Raw genomic sequence first — 19,540 nt, forward strand, 5'->3', positions numbered from 1 at the left:
GTTGGTCACTACACATCCATACATGAAAACTCAGACAGTGCAAGGCAAAATCCCAAACGTTTGTATGCTCAGAGGATTCCCGGGGGGCAAAGGTAGCCCCCGGCCCGTGCTGCTGCAGGTCACGTATGGTCAGGCCCATAAGTATGGTGGGGCGTTTCGGGGGCCCGCCCCCTTAATTAAAAGCCCTGCCCCACAAACAGCCATGCCAGAAACCTTGTTTTTGACCATGATGACCTAGGGGGTACTGGGCTAGCGGAAAAGGGGGATTGTTGGAGATGTACTGAAGGTGCCCTTTTTCTTGCCCTGTGGGAGGGAACTCAGAAGGCATTTAGATGCCTTCTGAAGGCAATTAAATGCCCTCTGAGCTATTTTTTCCTAGGAACTGACGTGCTCGCTGCCCCGTCCCTTGAAAGGAAGGGCTAGAAACAGGCTCGGAGCCTCCCCCTTTAAAGACAGGCGGTCAGGTTAATTTAATTAACTGTCATTTAATTAACTGTCAAACTGAGAGCCAGTTTGGTGTAGTGGTTAAGTGTGCAGACTCTATTCTGGGAGAACCGGGTTTGATTCCCCACTCCTACTCCACTCGCACTTGCTGATGTGACCTTGGGCAAGCCGTAGTTCTGATAAGAGCTGTCCTTGAAAAAGAGCAGTTTGTGTCAGAGCTCTCTCAGCCCCATCGACCGCACAGGGTGCCTGTTGTGGGGAGGGGAAGGGAGAGGAGTTTGTGAGCCGCTCTGAGACTCCAAGTGAAGGGCGGGGTATAAATCTAACCTCGTCCTCCTCCTCCTCCTCCTCCTCCTCCTCCTCCTCCTCCCCCTCCCCCTCCTCCTCTTTCTCCTCCTCCTCCTCCCCCTCCTCTTTCTTCTTCTTCTTCTTCTTCACGGCCCCTTTAAATATGTAAATGCCCACCCAACCCAAAAAAAAAACCCCTGGCTACGGGCCACCCAGGACCAGACTCGGCCTACGAGGGGAGAGCTGAGCTCGGCGTCGTACCTTCCCCGCGTAATGGATGATGGCAAACTCCGTCTTGTCCTTCAGCTGCTTCTGCTTCTGGAACTTCGAGTGGCTGCCCTGCTCCTGAACCAGTTTCTCCACAAAAGAGGTGTCCGTCGCCTTGGGGAACCAACACTCCTCGTCCAGAAGGGCCAGGACGCCCGGGGGGTTATTCTGGAGCAAGAGGCAAGAGCGGCCCGTGAGGAAGAAACGACGGAGCCGTGACTCACGCAAGCTCCTGCCCCGGCCACAGGTTTCGCTAGTCTTTGAGGTGCTCCTGGACTCCGGCTCTTTTCTGCTGCTGCAGGCAGACTAAGAGGGCTGCCCATTTTGACCTCCACCTGAGACCCCGGAGAGCTGTCAAGAGGGGCTGTGGCTCAGCGGCAGAGCCTCTGCTTGGCATGCAGAAAGTCCCAGGTTCAGTCCCCAGCAGCATCTCCAGTTAAAAAGGATCAGGCAGGAGGTGATGGGAAAGACCTCCGCCTGAGACCCTGGAGAGCTGCAAAGAGGGGCTGTGGCTCAGCGGCAGAGCCTCTGCTTGGCATGCAGAAAGTCCCAGGTTCAGTCCCCAGCAGCATCTCCAGTTAAAAAGGATCAGGCAGGAGGTGATGGGAAAGACCTCCGCCTGAGACCCTGGAGAGCTGCAAAGAGGGGCTGTGGCTCAGCGGCAGAGCCTCTGCTTGGCATGCAGAAAGTCCCAGGTTCAGTCCCCAGCAGCATCTCCAGTTAAAAAGGATCAGGCAGGAGGTGATGGGAAAGACCTCCGCCTGAGACCCTGGAGAGCTGCAAAGAGGGGCTGTGGCTCAGCGGCAGAGCCTCTGCTTGGCATGCAGAAAGTCCCAGGTTCAGTCCCCAGCAGCATCTCCAGTTAAAAAGGATCAGGCAGGAGGTGATGGGAAAGACCTCCGCCTGAGACCCTGGAGAGCTGCAAAGAGGGGCTGTGGCTCAGCGGCAGAGCCTCTGCTTGGCATGCAGAAGGTCCCAGGTTCAATCCCCAGCAGCATCTCCAGTTAAAAAGGATCAGGCAGGAGGTGATGGGAAAGACCTCCGCCTGAGACCCTGGAGAGCTGCAAAGAGGGGCTGTGGCTCAGCGGCAGAGCCTCTGCTTGGCATGCAGAAGGTCCCAGGTTCAATCCCCAGCAGCATCTCCAGTTAAAAAGGATCAGGCAGGAGGTGATGGGAAAGACCTCCGCCTGAGACCCTGGAGAGCTGCAAAGAGGGGCTGTGGCTCAGCGGCAGAGCCTCTGCTTGGCATGCAGAAGGTCCCAGGTTCAGTCCCCAGCATCTCCAGTTAAAAGGACTAGGCAGTAGGTGAAGTGAAAGACATCTCTCCATCTGAGACCCTGGAGAGCTGTCAAGAGGGGCCGTGGCTCAGTGGCAGAGCCTCTGCTTGGCCTGCAGAAGGTCCCAGGTTCAGTCCCCAGCAGCATCTCCAGTTAAAAGGACTAGGCAGTAGGTGAAGTGAAAGACATCTCTCCACCTGAGACCCTGGAGAGCTGCAAAGAGGGGCTGTGGCTCAGTGAGACTGCTTGGCATCTCCAGTTAAAAGGACTAGGCAGTAGGTGAAGTGAAAGACATCTCTCCACCTGAGACCCTGGAGAGCTGCAAAGAGGGGCTGTGGCTCAGTGAGACTGCTTGGCATCTCCAGTTAAAAGGACTAGGCAGTAGGTGAAGTGAAAGACATCTCTCCACCTGAGACCCTGGAGAGCTGCAAAGAGGGGCTGTGGCTCAGTGAGACTGCTTGGCATCTCCAGTTAAAAGGACTAGGCAGTAGGTGAAGTGAAAGACATCTCTCCACCTGAGACCCTGGAGAGCTGCAAAGAGGGGCTGTGGCTCAGTGAGACTGCTTGGCATCTCCAGTTAAAAGGACTAGGCAGTAGGTGAAGTGAAAGACATCTCTCCACCTGAGACCCTGGAGAGCTGCAAAGAGGGGCTGTGGCTCAGTGAGACTGCTTGGCATCTCCAGTTAAAAGGACCGGCCAGGAGGTGATGGGAAAGACCTCTGCCTGATACCCTGGAGGACTGTAGAGAGGGGCTGTGGCTCAGTGAGACTGCTTGGCATCTCCAGTTAAAAGGACCGGCCAGGAGGTGATGGGAAAGACCTCTGCCTGAGATCCTGAAAAGCAGCTGCCAGTCTGAAAAGACAATACCGACCTTGATGGGCCCAGGGTCTGATTCAGCCTAAAGCAGCTCCATGTGAAGACTGCTTGTCCCAGTCTCCCAGTGATGGGCTTTTCTCATGGCTTATTTGCCCCGTTATTGAGACTGTTGGGAATTGGTCCCCCCCCCCCGCCCCGTTTCCTAACGGCATTCGGATTGTTCTGTCCACCATCTCATTTTTTGCTCCCATCTTTCCCAAAAACCACTTTGATGCAGCGTTCCGGGAAAGATCACAGCGAAGCTGAAACAGCTGCTGTGCGGGGCGGGGAAGTCTAGATTTCCCTGGCTGAGATGATACTCTTACAACAACAAAGAGCGGAAGACAGTTTTTTATTTACGGCCGCATTTGGCTAAGTTTACTAGCAGTTGTGAGTCATGATATTAAATTGGGGGGGGGGGGATTTTATGCATTTTATCTATGTTCTAAGCCGCATAAGGTAAAGGTCTCCCTTGCTCGAAAGCCAGTCGAATCCGACTCTAGGGTTGTGGCGCTCATTTCCGTTTCCAAGCCGAAGATCCAGTGCTGTCCAAAGACGTTTCCATGGTCATGTGGCCGGCATGACTAAACACCAAGGCGCACGGAACACTGTTACCTTCCCACCGAAGCGGTCCCTATTTACCTACTTGCAATTTCTTGCTTTCGAACTGCTAGGTTGGCAGAAGCTGGGGCCGGAGACAGGAGCTCACTCCGTCATGCGGCACTCGGGTCTCAAACCGCCGAACTACAGACCTTCCGGTCTGCAGCTTCGGCATCTTAACCATTTGAACCACCCCGGCCCCTTCTAAGCCGCACGGAGATCCGTAAAGAAGAAAGACGGCTAATCAATACAAAACAGCACATTCTGATGGAGGGTAAATCGCATTACCCTGAGCAGTCTTCAGTTAAAAAGGGGGAAGGGTGTCATGGTCTGGGCTGTGCCACCAGAGGCCTACTAGGCCCAGGGAGCCTGGCTAGCAGTAGGTGAGGCTGGGCCTACAACTCCCAGAAGCCCCTGAGAGGTTTTGGAGCCAAAATTGACCAATAGGAAAAGAGGAGGGCTTGGAATAGAAGATCTGGAGCAGCAGGAAGAGCTGTTCTTCTTCCCAGAGGGCAGAGCCAGAAGGGACTGAGGCTGCTGCAGGGAAGAGACCCTCATCCTGCGGGAAGGGTGAGTAGTCTAAGGCCACTTGGAATAGTGAGCTAGGGACAGTATATATTCAGACGCATTAGGGCATTGATTTCTTTTCTTTTCACCCACTTACTGTTATATTTCTGCACCTTGTTTGTTTGACCTCTTATAAACTATTTTCATTGTTCACTCTGCCTGGTCCTCACGCCTATTATTCGGCCAAAAGGGAGGTCAGAAGGTCTTGGGAGGGGGCTCTGGGCCTTCTCAAGGGAGCCTGGAGCCAGAGTGGTGGCAGCGTCAGGGGACACCCCACCTGAGCCGTGACAGGCGGTATTGGCTGCCCTGAGAGGAACTCGGAGGCTGAGCTCCTGGGCTCCTAACTGGAGGTTTCCCCGGAGGTTACTGCCCCTCCAGCCCCGTGGCGAAGGCTGCCTTACGGGTCTTTCGATGAGCTCGATGCAGGGCTGCAGATCCAGGCCGAAGTCAATGAAGTTCCACTCGATGCCCTCCCGCTGGTACTCCTCCTGCTCCAGGATGAACATGGTGTGGTTGAAGAGCTGCTGCAGCTTCTCGTTCGTGTAATTGATGCATAGCTGCTCAAACGAGTTGACCTGGAAAAGGGAGCATTTGGAGAAAAAGGTGATGCCGTGTGCATGTATACATGGTTACGTGTACACGAAAGCCAGTCTGGTGTAGCGGTGAGGAGCGCAGACTCTAATCTGGGGGAACCGGGTTTGATTCCCCCGCTCCTCCTCTACATGATGCAGTTGCTGATGTGACCTTGGATCAGGCACAAGTTCTCTCAGAGCTGTTCTCTTAAGGGCAGTCCTCAAGAGAGCTCTCTCAGCCCCCACCTACTTCAAAGGGTGTCTGTTGTGGGGAGGGGAAGGGAAAGGAGATTGTAAGGGAGGAGGAGGAGGAGGAGATTGGTGTCTCAGAGCGGCTTTCAAACTTCTTTCCCTTCCCCTCCCCACAAGAGACACCCTGTGAGGTAGGTGGGGCTGGGAGAACTCTAACAGAAACTGCTCTTTTTCGAGAGCAGCTGTGCCAGAATTATGGCTTGCCCAAGGTCATCCAGCCAGGTGCAAGTGGAGGAGTGGGTTCTCCCAGATTAGAGTCCGTGCACTTAACCACTGCACCAAGAACATAAGAGAAGCCAATGCTGGATCAGGCCAACGGCCCATCTAGTCCAACACTCTGTCACACAGTGGCCAAAAAGACCAGGTGCCCTCAGGAGGTCCAGCAGTGGGGCCAGGACACTAGAAGCCCTCCCACTGTTGCTCCCGCCCCAAGCACCACGAATACAGAGCATCACTTGCATCAGACCGAGAGTTCCTATCTATACCTTATGGCTAATAACCACTGATGGACCTCTGCTCCATATGCTTATCTAATTCCCTGTTGGAGCCGTCCAGGCTTGTAGCTGCCGCCACCTCCTGTGGCAATGAATTCCATGTGTTAAGCACTCTTGGGGTGAAGAAGGACTCAGCAATTTCATGCCCACGAGTTCTTGTCTTGTGAGAAAGGGAGAAAAGTGCCTCTTTCTCTACCTGCTCTTTCCCATGCATAATCTTATAAACCTCAATCATGTCACCCCTCAGCCATCGTTTCTCCACGCTAAAGAACCGGAGCGTTTTAACCTTTCTTCATAGGGTATAAATCCAATCATCACCTCCTTCTCCTCCTCCTCCTCCTTCTATATATTTTTAGATCAAAGTAAACCAGAAACTTGGGGGAATTTTTAAGTTTGGGAAAAGGTTGTCGAGCTACAGAATTCAGCAAGGAGGTCATGCATGGCTTTGAGAGGAGCTGCAGAGAGACCTGATCCGGTGCGAGGCTACAGCACGGCACGACCACGGCAAAGAAGTTTATAAAACTCTGAACAGGGTGGAAAGGGTTTGTTTCCCCTGAAGAACACAAGTAAGTGACACAGCCCGCGGTTCAATCTCTCTTGTAAATCTAGGGCTGAATAAACAGGAGGTACCTCGAAAATCTCAAAGCCGGCGATATCCAGAATCCCCAAGAAAGACGCTCCCTGCCTTTTGGTTTTGTCGAGGGCCTTGTTGACCCGACTGAGAATCCAGCGGAACAAGCGTTCGTACGTCGCTTTGGCCAAAGCCTCTATGGCGAAGTCGGCCTGCGGAGGAGGGCAGAGAATGAAAAGGGAAACGCCACCGGAGTCTCTCTCCGGACTGTATCTGGGGGCTACAGACCGGGAACTCAACCGGAGCACCGAAACCGTCTGTGAGCAGGCAGGCAGGAATCCAAGGAGGGAAAGGTCCTCACCTGTTCTTTGGTCTGAGCTTTCTGGACGACGTCTCTCCCCACCTTGATCCTCGGGGTCAGGATCGCCCGGGTGAAGTCCGTCACGTTGATACCCATCAGGTGGCACACCTTCTGTGCAGCTGGAAGAAGGGAATCGACAGGTCACATCGCCCTCGTTTCAAGCGCAAGTAAGAGGGGTCAGGTGTACAACCAAAAGCACATCGATCCCTTTGCTGCGAAGACACCAGCCAATCGGCCAGGGCGGTCAGTTGACCGTCCCCGCATGGCTCTGGACAAGTCTTATGGGGGGAAACTCACCAAGTATTTGATTTGTGGGCTGCCCTCCCCACGAAGGGAGGAGGAGGAGGAGGAGGAGATTGGATGTATAACCAGCCCTTCACTACCCAAAGGAGTCTCAGAGCGGCTTACAAACTCCTTTCCCTTCCCCTCCCCACAACAGACACCCTGTGAGGTCGGTAGGGCTGAGAGAGCTCTTTCAAGGACTGCCCTTTCAAGAACAGCTCTGACAGAACTACGGATTGCCCAAGGTCTTCCAGCCAGCTGCAAGTGGAGGAGTGGGGAATCAAACCCGGTTCTCCCAGATTAGAGTCTGTGCACCTAACCACTACAGAAGAAGGAGGAGGAGGAGGAGGAGAGATTGGATTTATACCTCACCCTTCACTCGGAGTCTCAGAGCGGCTTACAAACTCCTTTCCCTTCCCCTCCCCTCAACAGACACCTTGTGAGGTAGGTGGGGCAGAGAGAGCTCTTGACAGAAACTGCTCTTTTTCAAGGACAGCTCTTGTCAGAACTGTGGCTTGCCCGAGGTCATCCTGCCAGATGCAAGTGGAGGAGTGGGGAATCAAACCCGGTTCTCCCAGATTGGAGTCCGCGCACTCAACCACCTCACCAAACTGGCTCTGAAGGGCTCAGAGCGGTGCACAACAATCAATAAATACATATACGAATCGATCAATGATAACAAAATTTGGGTTAAAACAACTGTGCATCTAAACTAAAACAGTACAGTCCAAATCACAAGTAGTTCACATGGCGTTGGATGCCAATTTGTACCCTTTCCCCGTGGGGGATGGGGGAACTGAAGGAGGCCAGGCTGGATGAGAAACCGCTGCCGTCCTCAACCGCGGGCCTGGCGGAATATCTGTGGCTTACAGGACCTGCAGAATTCAACCAGGTCCCGCCAGACACGGACGTCTAGGCAGAAAGTTCCACCAGGGCCAGCAACAGGGTCGAAAAGACCCTGGCTCTGGCCGAGGACGACTGGGTCTCTTTCGGGCCAGGGAACACCGTGAGGTTTTGCTCCGCAGAGCGTAATGCTCTCGGGGGGGGGGGGTATAACATGTGGTCCCGGAAGTCCACTGGCGCCAGACCATTTAGGGCTCTGAAGGGTAATACCAGCACCTGGGACCCGACTCAACCTGGAGCCAGTGCAGCTGGCGAAGCCCTGGCTGGATATGTGCTGTCAAAGGCAGCCAGCAGCAGTCCGGCTTACCTGTGTTGTCCGGCATAGAGGCCTGGTCGGTGTTCCTCTCTTTCTTAAAGACGATGTTACCAAGCTGGAGAACGGACGATACGACTCTCAGCATGGCTGTGGGGATACCAAAGAGAACTGTTCGACACACAGACACACAGAATCTTCTTGCATTTGCCGTCCCCCAAGGAGATACAAGTTGGGCAGAGCCCATCTGAAAGATGAGCGCGCGTCACCCTTTGCGCCTTCCCCAACGTCTCTTTTTGTCTTTATTTAAAATATTTGTTGGCGACGCTCCCTCTAAGCTGTGGAGTCTTGTGAGCGAAAAATTCTACTTTGTGAGCTGCTGGCATGAAAGTTGTGAGCAAGCGATTTGGCCCCTGCAGAAATTAGCTTGCTCTGGAGCCAGCCTTCCTGAGCTAAGACAAAAAAAGGTGTGAGCTGGAGGCTAAAAACCAGAGCTAGCTCACACTAACTCATCTTAGAGGGAACACCGTCAGCCGCCTTTCTTCCTTTCTTGAGACGGCTTACGATATTAATCAAATGCATTAACGAAACGTTAAAGAACCTCAGTCAGCTACGCTGCCATTGTAACTGGGGGGGAGGTAGGAGACTGCTGTTGGGTGAACATCTTCAAGTGCTGAAATGTTAACTTTCATTTCTTTCGCCTGTCTTATCTCTTAGCCTGGGCTTGTGCCCTTGATACCTTGCTCCTCTCGCTCTGCTGGGAATGTGAACCCGCGAGTTTAGGCGCGCTGCAGTTCATCTTCTGATTGGCCCGATTCCATCGGGGGACCCCACTTTGAATCTTGTATAACTTCCCCCTTTCCCCGCCTGCGGAGTTAGATCTAACACGGAACGTGAGCACAGGTGACCTGCCTTTACTGTACTCGATAAACGTGATCCTTCCGAAGGAACGTTGCTGAGACTGATTGCTGCGGGACTCTGACGACACCAAACCGAAATTTAAAATCACAATGTAGGACTCCTTTCATCGAACGCAGTCCAAAATAAATCCCTCTGCAGCTGCCAACTAAAGATCGGAAGTGAGGGGGCCTGGCGCACCTCTGTTGGGGAGGGCGTCTCATAGTTGTGGAAAGGCCTCCTCCTCTCACGTATCCACCAAACAAGCATCTTTGGTCGATGAGACGGCCAGAAGGGGCTCTCTCTGTGGCCTTAAAACTCCCGCGCAAGGACATGTTTTTCTCTGGTGCTCTCCCTGACTATTATTGAAGAGTCACAAGCTTGGTTTGAGAAGCACAGGCTCTGTGCAGATACCAAAGGCAGGGAGCTGTCCCCAGGTACGAGAGTGTCGGCATGCTGGATAATCGAAGCCTGGGTCTTCCCCATCCAGGAACTGTAGCCAAATAAAGCAGATGTCCAGCGGGCCCTTAACGACGAACAATGTTTATTTCAGCATGAACGTCTTCGGAGTCAGTGCTGGCTTCTTCAGATGCTTTGGAAGTGAGCTCTGTCTCACGGAAACTCGTGCTGGTGGGTGGGCAGTGTTCCCTCTAAGCTGAGTTAGTGTGAGCCAGTTCACAGTTTTCTAGCCTCCGGCTCACACTTTTTTGTCATCGCTCAGGAAGGATGGGCTTCAGAGCAAACTAAGTTATGCAGCAGCCAAATCGCTCGCTCACAACTTTAATGCCAGTGGTAGCTCACAAAGTAGAATTTTTTGCTCACAAGGCTCTACAGCTTAGAGGGAGCACTGCTGGTGGGATAAATGCTGTCAGTCTTTAAGGTGCCGCCGAACCTCTGCTTTATTTTTCTCCCCCCATCCAGTCATTCTGGCCACTGCCTTGCTGTGCGGGGGACACGGCAAGGTTTGGAAGCGTTAGTGGAACGTGTCACGGAAAGATCCATTGATTCATTTGGCATCTGATACACTTCTGGGTAGCAGTGTGTATGAAAAAAATCTTGGGGAACGGGTGAGCCGTAAGTTAAGTATGAGCAGCCAGTGTGATGCAGCGACAAAAAAGGCTAATGCGATCTTGGGGTGTATCGACAGAGGAATAACATCCAGACCGCAAGATGTCATAGTCCCGCTGTACACTGCATGGATCAGGCTGCACCTGGAGTATCGTGTGCAGTTCTGGAGGCCTCAAGTCAAAAAGGATGTGGACAGAGCGGAGCGGGTGCGGAGGAGAGCGATGAGGATAATCAGGGGCTTGGAGACCAAGAAGCCCTGTGAGGAAAGGCCGAGGGACTTGGGAATGTTTAGTCTGGAGAAGAGGAGGTTGAGGACAGGATTGCTCTCTTGAAGTATTTGGAGGTCTGTCCCCTAGAGGAGGGCAGGGAGCTGTTCCTCTTGGCAGCAGAGGACAGGATTTGCAAGGATGGGTTTAAATTAAGGGCGGGAAGGTACTTGCTGGATATAAGGAAAAGCTTTTTTGCAGTGAGAGTCCTGCAAGAGTGGAATCAGCTGCTTAGGGAGATGGTTTTAGCTCCCCTTCACTGGCAGCTTTCAAGAAGAGGCTGGATGAATATTTGTCAGGGATGCTCTAGGCTGGTCCTGCATTGGGCAGGGGGCTGGACTGGATGGCCTCTAGGGCCCCTTCCAATCCTGTGTTTCTATGATTCTATGAGGCTGAGGGGGTCCTGACAGCTCTCTTGAAGTCTTTGAAGGGTTGTCACTCAGAGGAGGGCAGGGAGCTGTTCCTGTTGGCAGCAGAGGAGGGGACTCGCAAGAATGGGCTTAAATTCAGGGCGAGAAGGAACCGGCTGGATCTTAGGAGGAGGAGGAGATTGGATTTATACCCCGTGGCCCTTCACTTCCCAAAGGTGTCTCAGAGCGGCTTGCAGACTCCTTTCCCTTCCCCTCCCCGTGAGGTAGGTGGGGCTGAGAGAGCTCTGACAGGAACTGCTCTTTTTCAAGGACAGCTCTTATCAGAACTACGGCTTGCCCAAGGCCATCCAGCCAGGTGCAAGTGGAGGCGTGGGGAATCAAACGCGGTTCACCCACATTAGAGTCCGCGCACTTCACCACGACACCAAACTGGCTTAGGAAAAACATTTTGACAGAGTTCTGCAACATTGAGAGTTCTGCAACAGTGGGATCAGCTGCCTAGGGAGGTGGTGAGCCCCCCCGTCATTGGCAGTCTTCAAGCAGCATCTGGACAGACCCTTGTCAGGGATGCTCTAGGCCAGTGATGGGACCGAGTGCCCAAACTGCGACCCAAAACCCACTTATTTATCGCAAAGTGCCAACACGGCAATTTAACCTGAATACTGAGGTTTTACTTTAGAAAAAACAACTCCTACATTAACTTAAGATGATCCAAACAAAGTAAGGAAAGCAATCCCAAATGCTTTCATTTACTTAAAATTATTTGGCAGAGAATTCGACACTTTAATGATGGTGTGGGGCACCCCTCAATAACTTCTCCACGCAATAAATTAAAAGCGCGTAGTGGGGGGAGGAGGGGGAGGAAGCCCGTCTCCTCCGTCTGCAGCACGGAAAGGGATAGAGGCGAGCGAGCTGCAGCAGCTGGAGGGACGGGGGGAGAGATGAAAGTGTTCTTGGGGGGGCGGGGGCTCGGCTCTTGCATCCCGGCCCGAGGGACCAGGGCCGGCAATGGGCGGGGGGGAGCAGAGGATCGGGAGGGAGGGGGCCCGTAAAACTAGCGGGGGGCGGGCCCCGTTGGCCCCACGCGGGCTACGGGCCTGGTGTGGGCCTGGCTGGGGCGATGGCACGCGTGCCCACAGAGAGGGTTCTGAGTGCGACCTCTGGCACCTGTGCCATAGGTTCACCACCACTGCTCTAGGCTGATCCTGCACTGAGCAGGGGGTTAGAGTAGATGGCCTCTAGGACCCCCTTCCAACTCTGTGATTCTGTGATGAAGGAAGCTTCTATTCATCCATCCATCCAATTTCTATCCGTCCCTCCCCTCCGCAACGGGGCTTTGACTCTCAAAAGCTCATACCCTCCCCTCCCAAGTCTTGTCGGTCTCTACGGTGAAGGAAAGAGAACCAGCCAAGATCTCAGTTTTGAAAGCGGGGGGGGGGGAGGAGCAGAGACGGCCCCCTCCCAGCCAGTCCCACTCACCGACTTGTTCCTCTTCATTGAACCCCATGATGCCCATGGCCTCCAGGGTCTCCTGGAACATCTCGTCGTCTTGCTGAGAGGGGATGGGCACGTAGCCGTTGGACAAGAACGTGTAGTTGTTGAAGCCTTCCAGCAGCAGCTCATCTGGAAGGCAAAGGCGGCAGGGTGAGGGGAGCCAGAGGAAGCCCCCTGGCCTGGGGTCAACACCCCCCCCCGCAGCACTAGTTCTAAGCAGGGCTATTTTTGGGCAGGAACGCACAGGAACGGAGTTCCGGCTGGCTCCCAAGTTGGCCACGCCCAGCAGGAACTCGTTAGCATAATAGGCCACACCCAACAGCAGAAACTCATTAGGATTGGCTACATTAGCGGTGTGTGGCCTAACATGCAAAGGAGTTCCTGCTACAAAAAAAGGCCCTGGGTTTGGACAACAAACAAGGTCAACAGAATAACAAGCAAAAGGTGGGTGTGGCTGGGTGAGCACACTTCTGGTAACATGGGGGGGTGGCCTAATATGCCAATGAGCTGTGCTGTCAGGGGTGTGGCCCAATATGCTAAAGAGTTCCTGCTGTTGGGTGTGGCCTAATATGCTAATGAGTTCCTAATATGCTAATGAGTTCCTGGTTCTAAGGGCTGAAGTTCCCCTGGAATGAACAACTAGTCTCTAGACTACGGAGATCAGTTCTCCTGGAGGAAATGGCAGCTTCAAAGGACAGACTCTACAGCAGGGGTGTCAAATATGCGGTGTGGGGGGGGGGGCAGATCAGGCTGTTTCCTGCTTCCTTTTCCAGTTCTGCTGCTGCTACATCACCGCTTACTTTACCAGACTCTGTCAATCGCACAGGAGAAATAGACAGGCTAAGCCTCTCCGGTGCGATTGAGAGGGTCTGGTAAAGCACCACATTTTTAATGTTTCATTTAAAGTTTTTTTAAAAAATCTTTAACTGTGTTTTGTCTGTGTCCTTTATGAAGTTTATATCTCCGCTACCTGGCGATACATTTTATGGCACGCGTGGCCCGGCCCGACAAGGCCTCATTTATGTCCGATCTGGACCTCGTAACAAATGAGTTCGACAGCCCTGCTCTACGGCATACCATCTGTGTGAACGCCCTCCCTCAAACTGTGTGAACGCCCTCCCTCCCCGGCACCACCCCCAAATCTCCAGGAATTTCCAAGGGTGGAGTTGGCACCCTTACTTTACTGCCTATCTGTGAGCCGCTCTCTGATTTTCTTGCACGGCCAGGGCTCTACAACTGAGCCACAGCCCCACCGCAACGGAATGCTTCTTCATTCCCCTCCCTGCCTTGGTTCTCTCTTCCTTCCTCCCCTCCTCCTATGGCCTGCCTTGTGCCAAACCTGTTTTCTAAAGCCCTGGGCACGCAGAAGGTACCCTGTGAGGTAGATTAGGCTGAGAAGAGAGTGTCTGGCCCAGGGTTACCCAGTGAGCTTCCATGGCAGAGAGGGGATTCGAACCCAGGTCTACCAAAGTCTGGTCCAACGCTCTAACCACTATGCTACACTGCCTTTCCTGCATAAGACTGATCCATCTGGATATAGGGCTCTGCTTATCGCCTTCTGTTTGACTAGCTGCTTGCTTATATTATGCACGGAAATGAAAAAAATATATGCAACTATACCGAATTTGCATAACTTAGTGATGCTGCAGCTCAGAAACATAATAATTCTGCCAGGGAAGAAGGAGGAGGAGGAGGAGGAGGAGGAGATTGGATCTACACCCCATGGCCCTTCACTACCCAAAGGAGTCCCAGAGCGGCTTACCATCTCCTTTCCCTTCCCCTCCCCACAACAGACACCCTGTGAGGCAGGTGGGGCTGAGAGAGCTCTTTCGAGGACTGCCCTTCAGAGAACAGTTCTGAGAGAGCTTGTGACTGAACCAAGGTCACACCAGCAGATGCATGTGGAGAGGTGGGGAATCAAACCCAGTTCTCCCAGATTAGAAGAAGAGAAGGGATTAGATTTATACCTCGCCCTTCACTCGGAGTCCCAGAGCGGCTTACAAACTCCTTTCCCTTCCCCACAACAGGCACCCTGTGAGGTTGGTGGGGCTGAGAGAGCTCTGAGAGAAACTGCCCTTTTCAAGAACAGCTCTGACAGAACTCGGCAGTTCGGGTCTCGAACTGCCGAGCTACCGACCTTTTGGTTTGCAGCTCGGCGTCTTAACCTCTGAGCCACCGTTGCCAAAGGGCAGCGTTATCGCAGGCCTTCTGGCCACCGTACTCCCGCCGAACCCCCTGCCGGTGGCCGGGGGGACCCGGCAACCCGATTAAAAACGTACCCTTCATTTTGTCACTGGCCCCAGCGATCATATAGTAAAAGATGTGGAAGGTCCGTTCTTCCTTGGCCTGGCGGATGGCGCGGGACTTCTCCAGCAGGTCTGTCCATGTCTGTTAAGGAAGCAGGGGCTGAACAGGAGACGGGCGGCCGGACCTTCTGGCCGCGGGAGGTCTCTGCCAAGCATCGCTAAGAGCTTTGGGACCCTCCTCTGGGAAGGACGGTCTCCTTCCTGTGCACAGCTTCGGTCACCAGGCAGCCACGTGTCATCTCCCCCACCACTAATAACGATTATTATTATCATCGTATGGCAGTGTGTGTGCTATAGCTAGGTGTTGGGTGTTACAAGTCAAAACACTTCTGTATTTACAGGGTTAATGATGTTTGTTAAGTCACATGTTTGTTTGTAACCAATCTGTTTAGACAATAGAGTGCCCGGGAACTTTGGAGCTAGTTTGCTAGTCTGATTGGAAACCAAGGTGTCAAGTGTTTAGCATATTGGCTTCTCCTCCCGTTCTTTGTTCTGACCAGAAAAGGAGACGCCATTCGGCTCTTCCCGTTTTACCTTTTAGCTGTAAGGATGTAGCCATATTAGCTCTTTGTTATTTTATATCCTGTGTACCTTTTCCCCATGTTAGGTTTATAGTAAACTTTTATATTTTAATACACACCATGGACTCAGTCTCTTAAACATAAGAACATAAGAACATAAGAGATGCCAATGTTGGATCAGGCCAAAGGCCCATCCAGTCCAACACTCTGTATCACACAGTGGCCAGAAATACCAGGGGCCATCAGGAGGTCCACCAGTGGGGCCAGGACATTAGAAGCCCTCCCACTGTTGACCCCCCCCCCCTAAGCACCAAGAAAACAGAGCATCCCTTGCCCCAGAGTGCCTATCTATACCTTATGGCTAATAGCCACTGATGGACCTCTGCTCCATATGCTTATTTAATTCCCTTTTGAAGCCGTCCATGCTTGTAGCCACCACCACCTCCTGTGGCAGTGAATTCCAAGTGTGAATCACTCTCTTGGTGAAAAAGGACTTCCTTTTATCCGTTCTAACCCGACCGCTCAGCAATTTCATGGAGTGCCCACGAGTTCTTAATACTCTGCTGACTTACTCAAAAGAATCCCAACCCCAGGAGATCCTAAGTTTATCCGGCAGAAGAAAGGGCTAGCTCTTTTAGCATTATGAGCCACTAGGTGGCGAGCTAGACTTGCTTTTGAGGCAAGAGAGGTTTCAGGGATGGTTTGCCGTGGCCGGCCGGCCTCTGCGTCCCGGCCCTGATATTCCTTAGAGGTCGCCCTTCTAAAAGCAAGCCAGGGCCGACCCTGCTTCGCTTCTGAGCTCTGACGAGATCTGGCTAGCCTGGAATATCCGGGTCAGGGCTACTGCACCGCTTGGGGCGGCCCGTCTGGCATGGACCAGAGCCTGGGCCTTTTCCACGGTGTCCCCCTCCTCAGAGATCTTCGGGACGCGCTGCAAGGCCTGCCCATTTGCCGGGGCTTGGGGGGGGGGGGGGGTTGGAGCGCAGGCATCTTTGAAGGAAGGGGGGGGGACAGATTTGGGGGTTGCCGTTTTATTTTCGGTGTTAAAACTGATAATGTTTTTTAACTATCGTGGCCAGCTGCCTTGAACTACAAGGAAAGGGGGGACAGGCACGTTTTCATGAATAAATGTCTTGCCAGAGGGAGCCGTTCTAGTCGATTTGGGAGATGCAGAGCTTGGGCAAAGCTGGTAGGCATCCCATCCACGGCAGGGGGAAAGATCAGAAACAGATATTCGGTGACACTTTTTTTTTGTTAGAAATAATCAAGACCTGAGCAAGGCAGTCAGTGACGTTTTGGAGGTCATTACGTGATAGAAGAACAGATAGAAGAACAGAGCAGAGGTCCATCTATGGCTCTTAGCCACAAGGTATAGATAGGAACCCTCAGTCTGGGGCAAGGGATGCTCTGTGTTCTTGGTGCTGGGGGGGGGGCAACAGTGGGAGGGCTTCTGGAGTTCTGGCCCCACTGCTGGACCTCCTGATGGCACCTGGTATTTTTGGCCACTGTGTGACGCAGAGTGTTGGACTGAATGGGCCATTGGCCTGATCCAACACTGGCTTCTCTTATGTTCTTTATATGGAGCAGAGGTCCTTGAGTGGCCATTAGCCACAAGGTATAGATAGGAGACTCTCGGTCTGGGGGAAGGGATGCTCTGTATTCTTGGTGCTTGGGGGGGGGGCAACAGTGGGAGGGCTTCTAGTGTCCCGGCCCCACTGCTGGACCTCCCAATGGCCCCTGGTATTTTTGGCCACTGTGTGACACAATAAGTGTTGGACTAAGGGTTGCCAAATCCACTTACCCCTCGGAGCGGGGGAGCCTCGGCAGTGTCTGGGAGTTCGTTTCGGGCGCGTGCCACGCCCCCAACGAGCTCAGCCACGCCCCCAACGTCAGCAACGTGACTGCGTCGCTTCGGGGGCGGGGTTCCTCTGGGCCCCGATTCCGCCGGGGCGGAAATCGGGGCTCCGAAGCGGGGGATTCCCCGCCCCCCGGGCCCATTTGGCAACCCTAGTTGGACTGGATGGGCCATTGGCCTGAACCAAAATTGGCTTCTTTTATGTTCTTATGTCTGGGGCACAAGGTATAAATAGGAACTCTTGGTCTGGGGCAAGGGATGCTCTGTATTCTTGGTGCTTGGGGGGGGCAGCAATGGGAGGGCTTCTGGAGTTCTGGCCGCACTGCTGGACCTCCTGAGGGCACCTGGTATTTTTGGCCCCTGTGTGACACAGAGTGTTGGACTGGATGGGCCACTGGCCTGATCCAACATTGGCCTTTCTTATGTTCTTATAAGAGGGAATTAGATAAACATATGGAGCAGAGGGCCATCAGTAGCTCTTAGCCACGAGGTAGAAGAGAAGAGATTGGATTTATAGCCTGCCCTTCACTACCCAACGGAGGCTCAGAGCGGCTGACAAACTCCTTTCCCTTCCCCTCCCCACAACAGACACCCTGTGAGGTGGGTGGGGCTGAGAGAGTTCTTGACAGAAACTGCTCTTTTTCAAGGACAGCTCTGACAGAACTATGGTTTGCCCAAGGTCATCCAGCCAGGTGCAAGTGGAGGAGGAGTGGGAAATCAAACTCGGTTCTCCCAGATTAGAGTCTGCACACTTAACCATGACACCACACTGGCAATAGGAACTCTCGGTCTGGGGCAAAGGATGCTCTGTTTTCTTGGTGCTTGGGGAGGGGGGGCAACAGTGGGAGGGCTCCTAGTGTCCTGGCCCCACTACTGGACCTCCTGATGGCACCTGGTGCTTTTGGCCACTGTGTGACACAGAGTGTTGGACTGGAGGGGCCATTGGCCTGATCCAACACTGGCTTCTCTGATGTTCTTAGTCCAGGCAGGCACCTTTAAGACCCACAGAGTTTTATTCACAGGATAAGCTTTCGTGTTCGCGCACACTCCTCCATATGTCTGGACTCACAAATTCCATTTCAATGCCTCTGAAGAAGTGTGGGTGTGTGTGCACAAAAGCATATACCGTGAATAAAACTTGGTTGGTCTTCAAGGTGCCCCTAGGGACTCAAACGTTGTTCTGCTGTTTCAGACCCGCACGGCGACCCCACCTGAATCCATCGCATGACAGGGTCACCATCTGTTCGAAGAGACTCGCTGGCACTTGAAGAGCGATCGCAGACTTTTGAGTTCTCTTGAACCCTTCGTCTGGCTGGATGGAAAAAAACCCTTGAAAAGCATAAAGAGGGGAGGAGAAACAGAAGTTCTGGGCATGAGGGGGAAATCCCAACTTGCAGGGTTTTTGGGGCGTCACAATGTGTTGCAGACTTCATTGGCACAACGGTGCAGGGTCTGCTGTACAAAAAAGGGTAAGGCGGGTACTTTCCCATCATGCCCTGAGAACCCTTTTCTCTTACCCTCTCCCCCCCCCACCTGCCACATATTTGTTGTTTCCATCGTCTATGTATTTGTGGCACCCACGTACTCAAGAACTTACCTCCCTATATCCTCTTTTGCCCACTGTATTCTAGTCCGAGGGCTAAATTTTTAGCAGGTAGTTTACCTGGTCTTAGTGCTTACCCAGCTGAGGGATAAAATTTCATTTTTGTTATCTGACATTGATGCATACGTCTCTTATAAAGTTTCATTATATGCCCTTGCTGTAAAGAATATACCTTCCAAGGTGGCATTGAGAAGGGGCATTATTCAGGCTACTGTATTAAATTAGTCACATTTTGTCATTGATTTCTGGCACTTTTATATATCCTGATATTAACTTATAGTTTGTTCACAATTTCTATTTTGTAACAGCCAATGGCTAATTACAATAAACTAAACTGAAACTGAAACATTTTTGTTGTTTTTGCACCGGACACCTTGCCTGACACGGATCTCCAGGGAGCTCAAAAGCTCGCACACCATCTTTGTGATAAATTTAGATCGTAATTTAAAAAGTATTACAGATCTAGGGTCTACTGGTCTACATCAAGTGAAGTCAATGGGTGGATAACAGTGCAACCCTGTTTAGGTAAAGATAAAGGTTCCCTTGCTCGAAAGCCAGTCGAATTAGACTCTAGGGTTGCGGTGCTCATCTCTGTTTCCAAGCCGAAGAGCCAGCGCTGTCCGGAGACTTCTCCGTTGTCATGCGGCTGGCATGATTAGACGCCGAGGCGCACGGAACGCTGTTACCTTCCCACCGAAGTGGTAGCTATTTATCTACTTGCAATGTCTTGCTTTCGAACTGCTAGGTTGGCAGGAGCTGGGGCCAGAGACGGGAGCTCACTCCGTCAGGCGGCACTCGGGTCTCGAACTGCTGAACTACAGACCTTCTGGTCTGCAGCTCAGCGTCTTAACCTCTGAGCCACCTCTGAGTCCCTGTTTAGGACCACACTAATTCTTGTAGAGAATGCCTGCTACGGTTGAAAGCATCCAGTTATTTGTTTCTCTGTTTAAACAAAGCCCATTTGTGTAAACACAACCAAAAGGAAAAAGGCCGTGGTGGCTGGCAGCCATCCTTGCATTAAATCACATTTTACTGCAAATATTTATATTGCTTTCCTCGGAGCAAACATGTGGAGTTTACAGAAAGCTGAAGTCAGGTTGCATCATTATTGAAAAAAGGGGGAGGGGGAGCTGGCGAGACGGGGGGGGGGGGGGGGTGAAGCACGAGGAGGGA

At 52.7% G+C, this 19,540-nt stretch overlaps 1 protein-coding gene across 3 annotated transcripts in view; it reads right to left on the reverse strand.

The window, feature by feature from the left end:
- MYH11 (myosin, heavy chain 11, smooth muscle) overlaps nucleotides 1-19,540 on the reverse strand; it is a 121,142-nt gene that overhangs the window by 42,544 nt on the left and 59,058 nt on the right. For all 3 annotated transcript variants that reach the window (XM_015409942.1, XM_015409941.1, XM_015409943.1), the window contains 7 exons: nucleotides 14,362-14,460; nucleotides 12,068-12,211; nucleotides 8,041-8,136; nucleotides 6,549-6,667; nucleotides 6,247-6,399; nucleotides 4,700-4,873; nucleotides 994-1,167 (listed from right to left, as the gene is read on the reverse strand). In XM_015409942.1, the coding sequence (XP_015265428.1) occupies nucleotides 994-1,167; nucleotides 4,700-4,873; nucleotides 6,247-6,399; nucleotides 6,549-6,667; nucleotides 8,041-8,136; nucleotides 12,068-12,211; nucleotides 14,362-14,460 (959 nt within the window). The remainder of the gene's footprint in view (nucleotides 1-993; nucleotides 1,168-4,699; nucleotides 4,874-6,246; nucleotides 6,400-6,548; nucleotides 6,668-8,040; nucleotides 8,137-12,067; nucleotides 12,212-14,361; nucleotides 14,461-19,540) is intronic.

This window comes from Gekko japonicus, unplaced genomic scaffold, assembly GCF_001447785.1.
Source record: "Gekko japonicus isolate JY-2015 unplaced genomic scaffold, Gekko_japonicus_V1.1 scaffold78, whole genome shotgun sequence".
NCBI lineage: Eukaryota > Metazoa > Chordata > Lepidosauria > Squamata > Gekkonidae > Gekko > Gekko japonicus.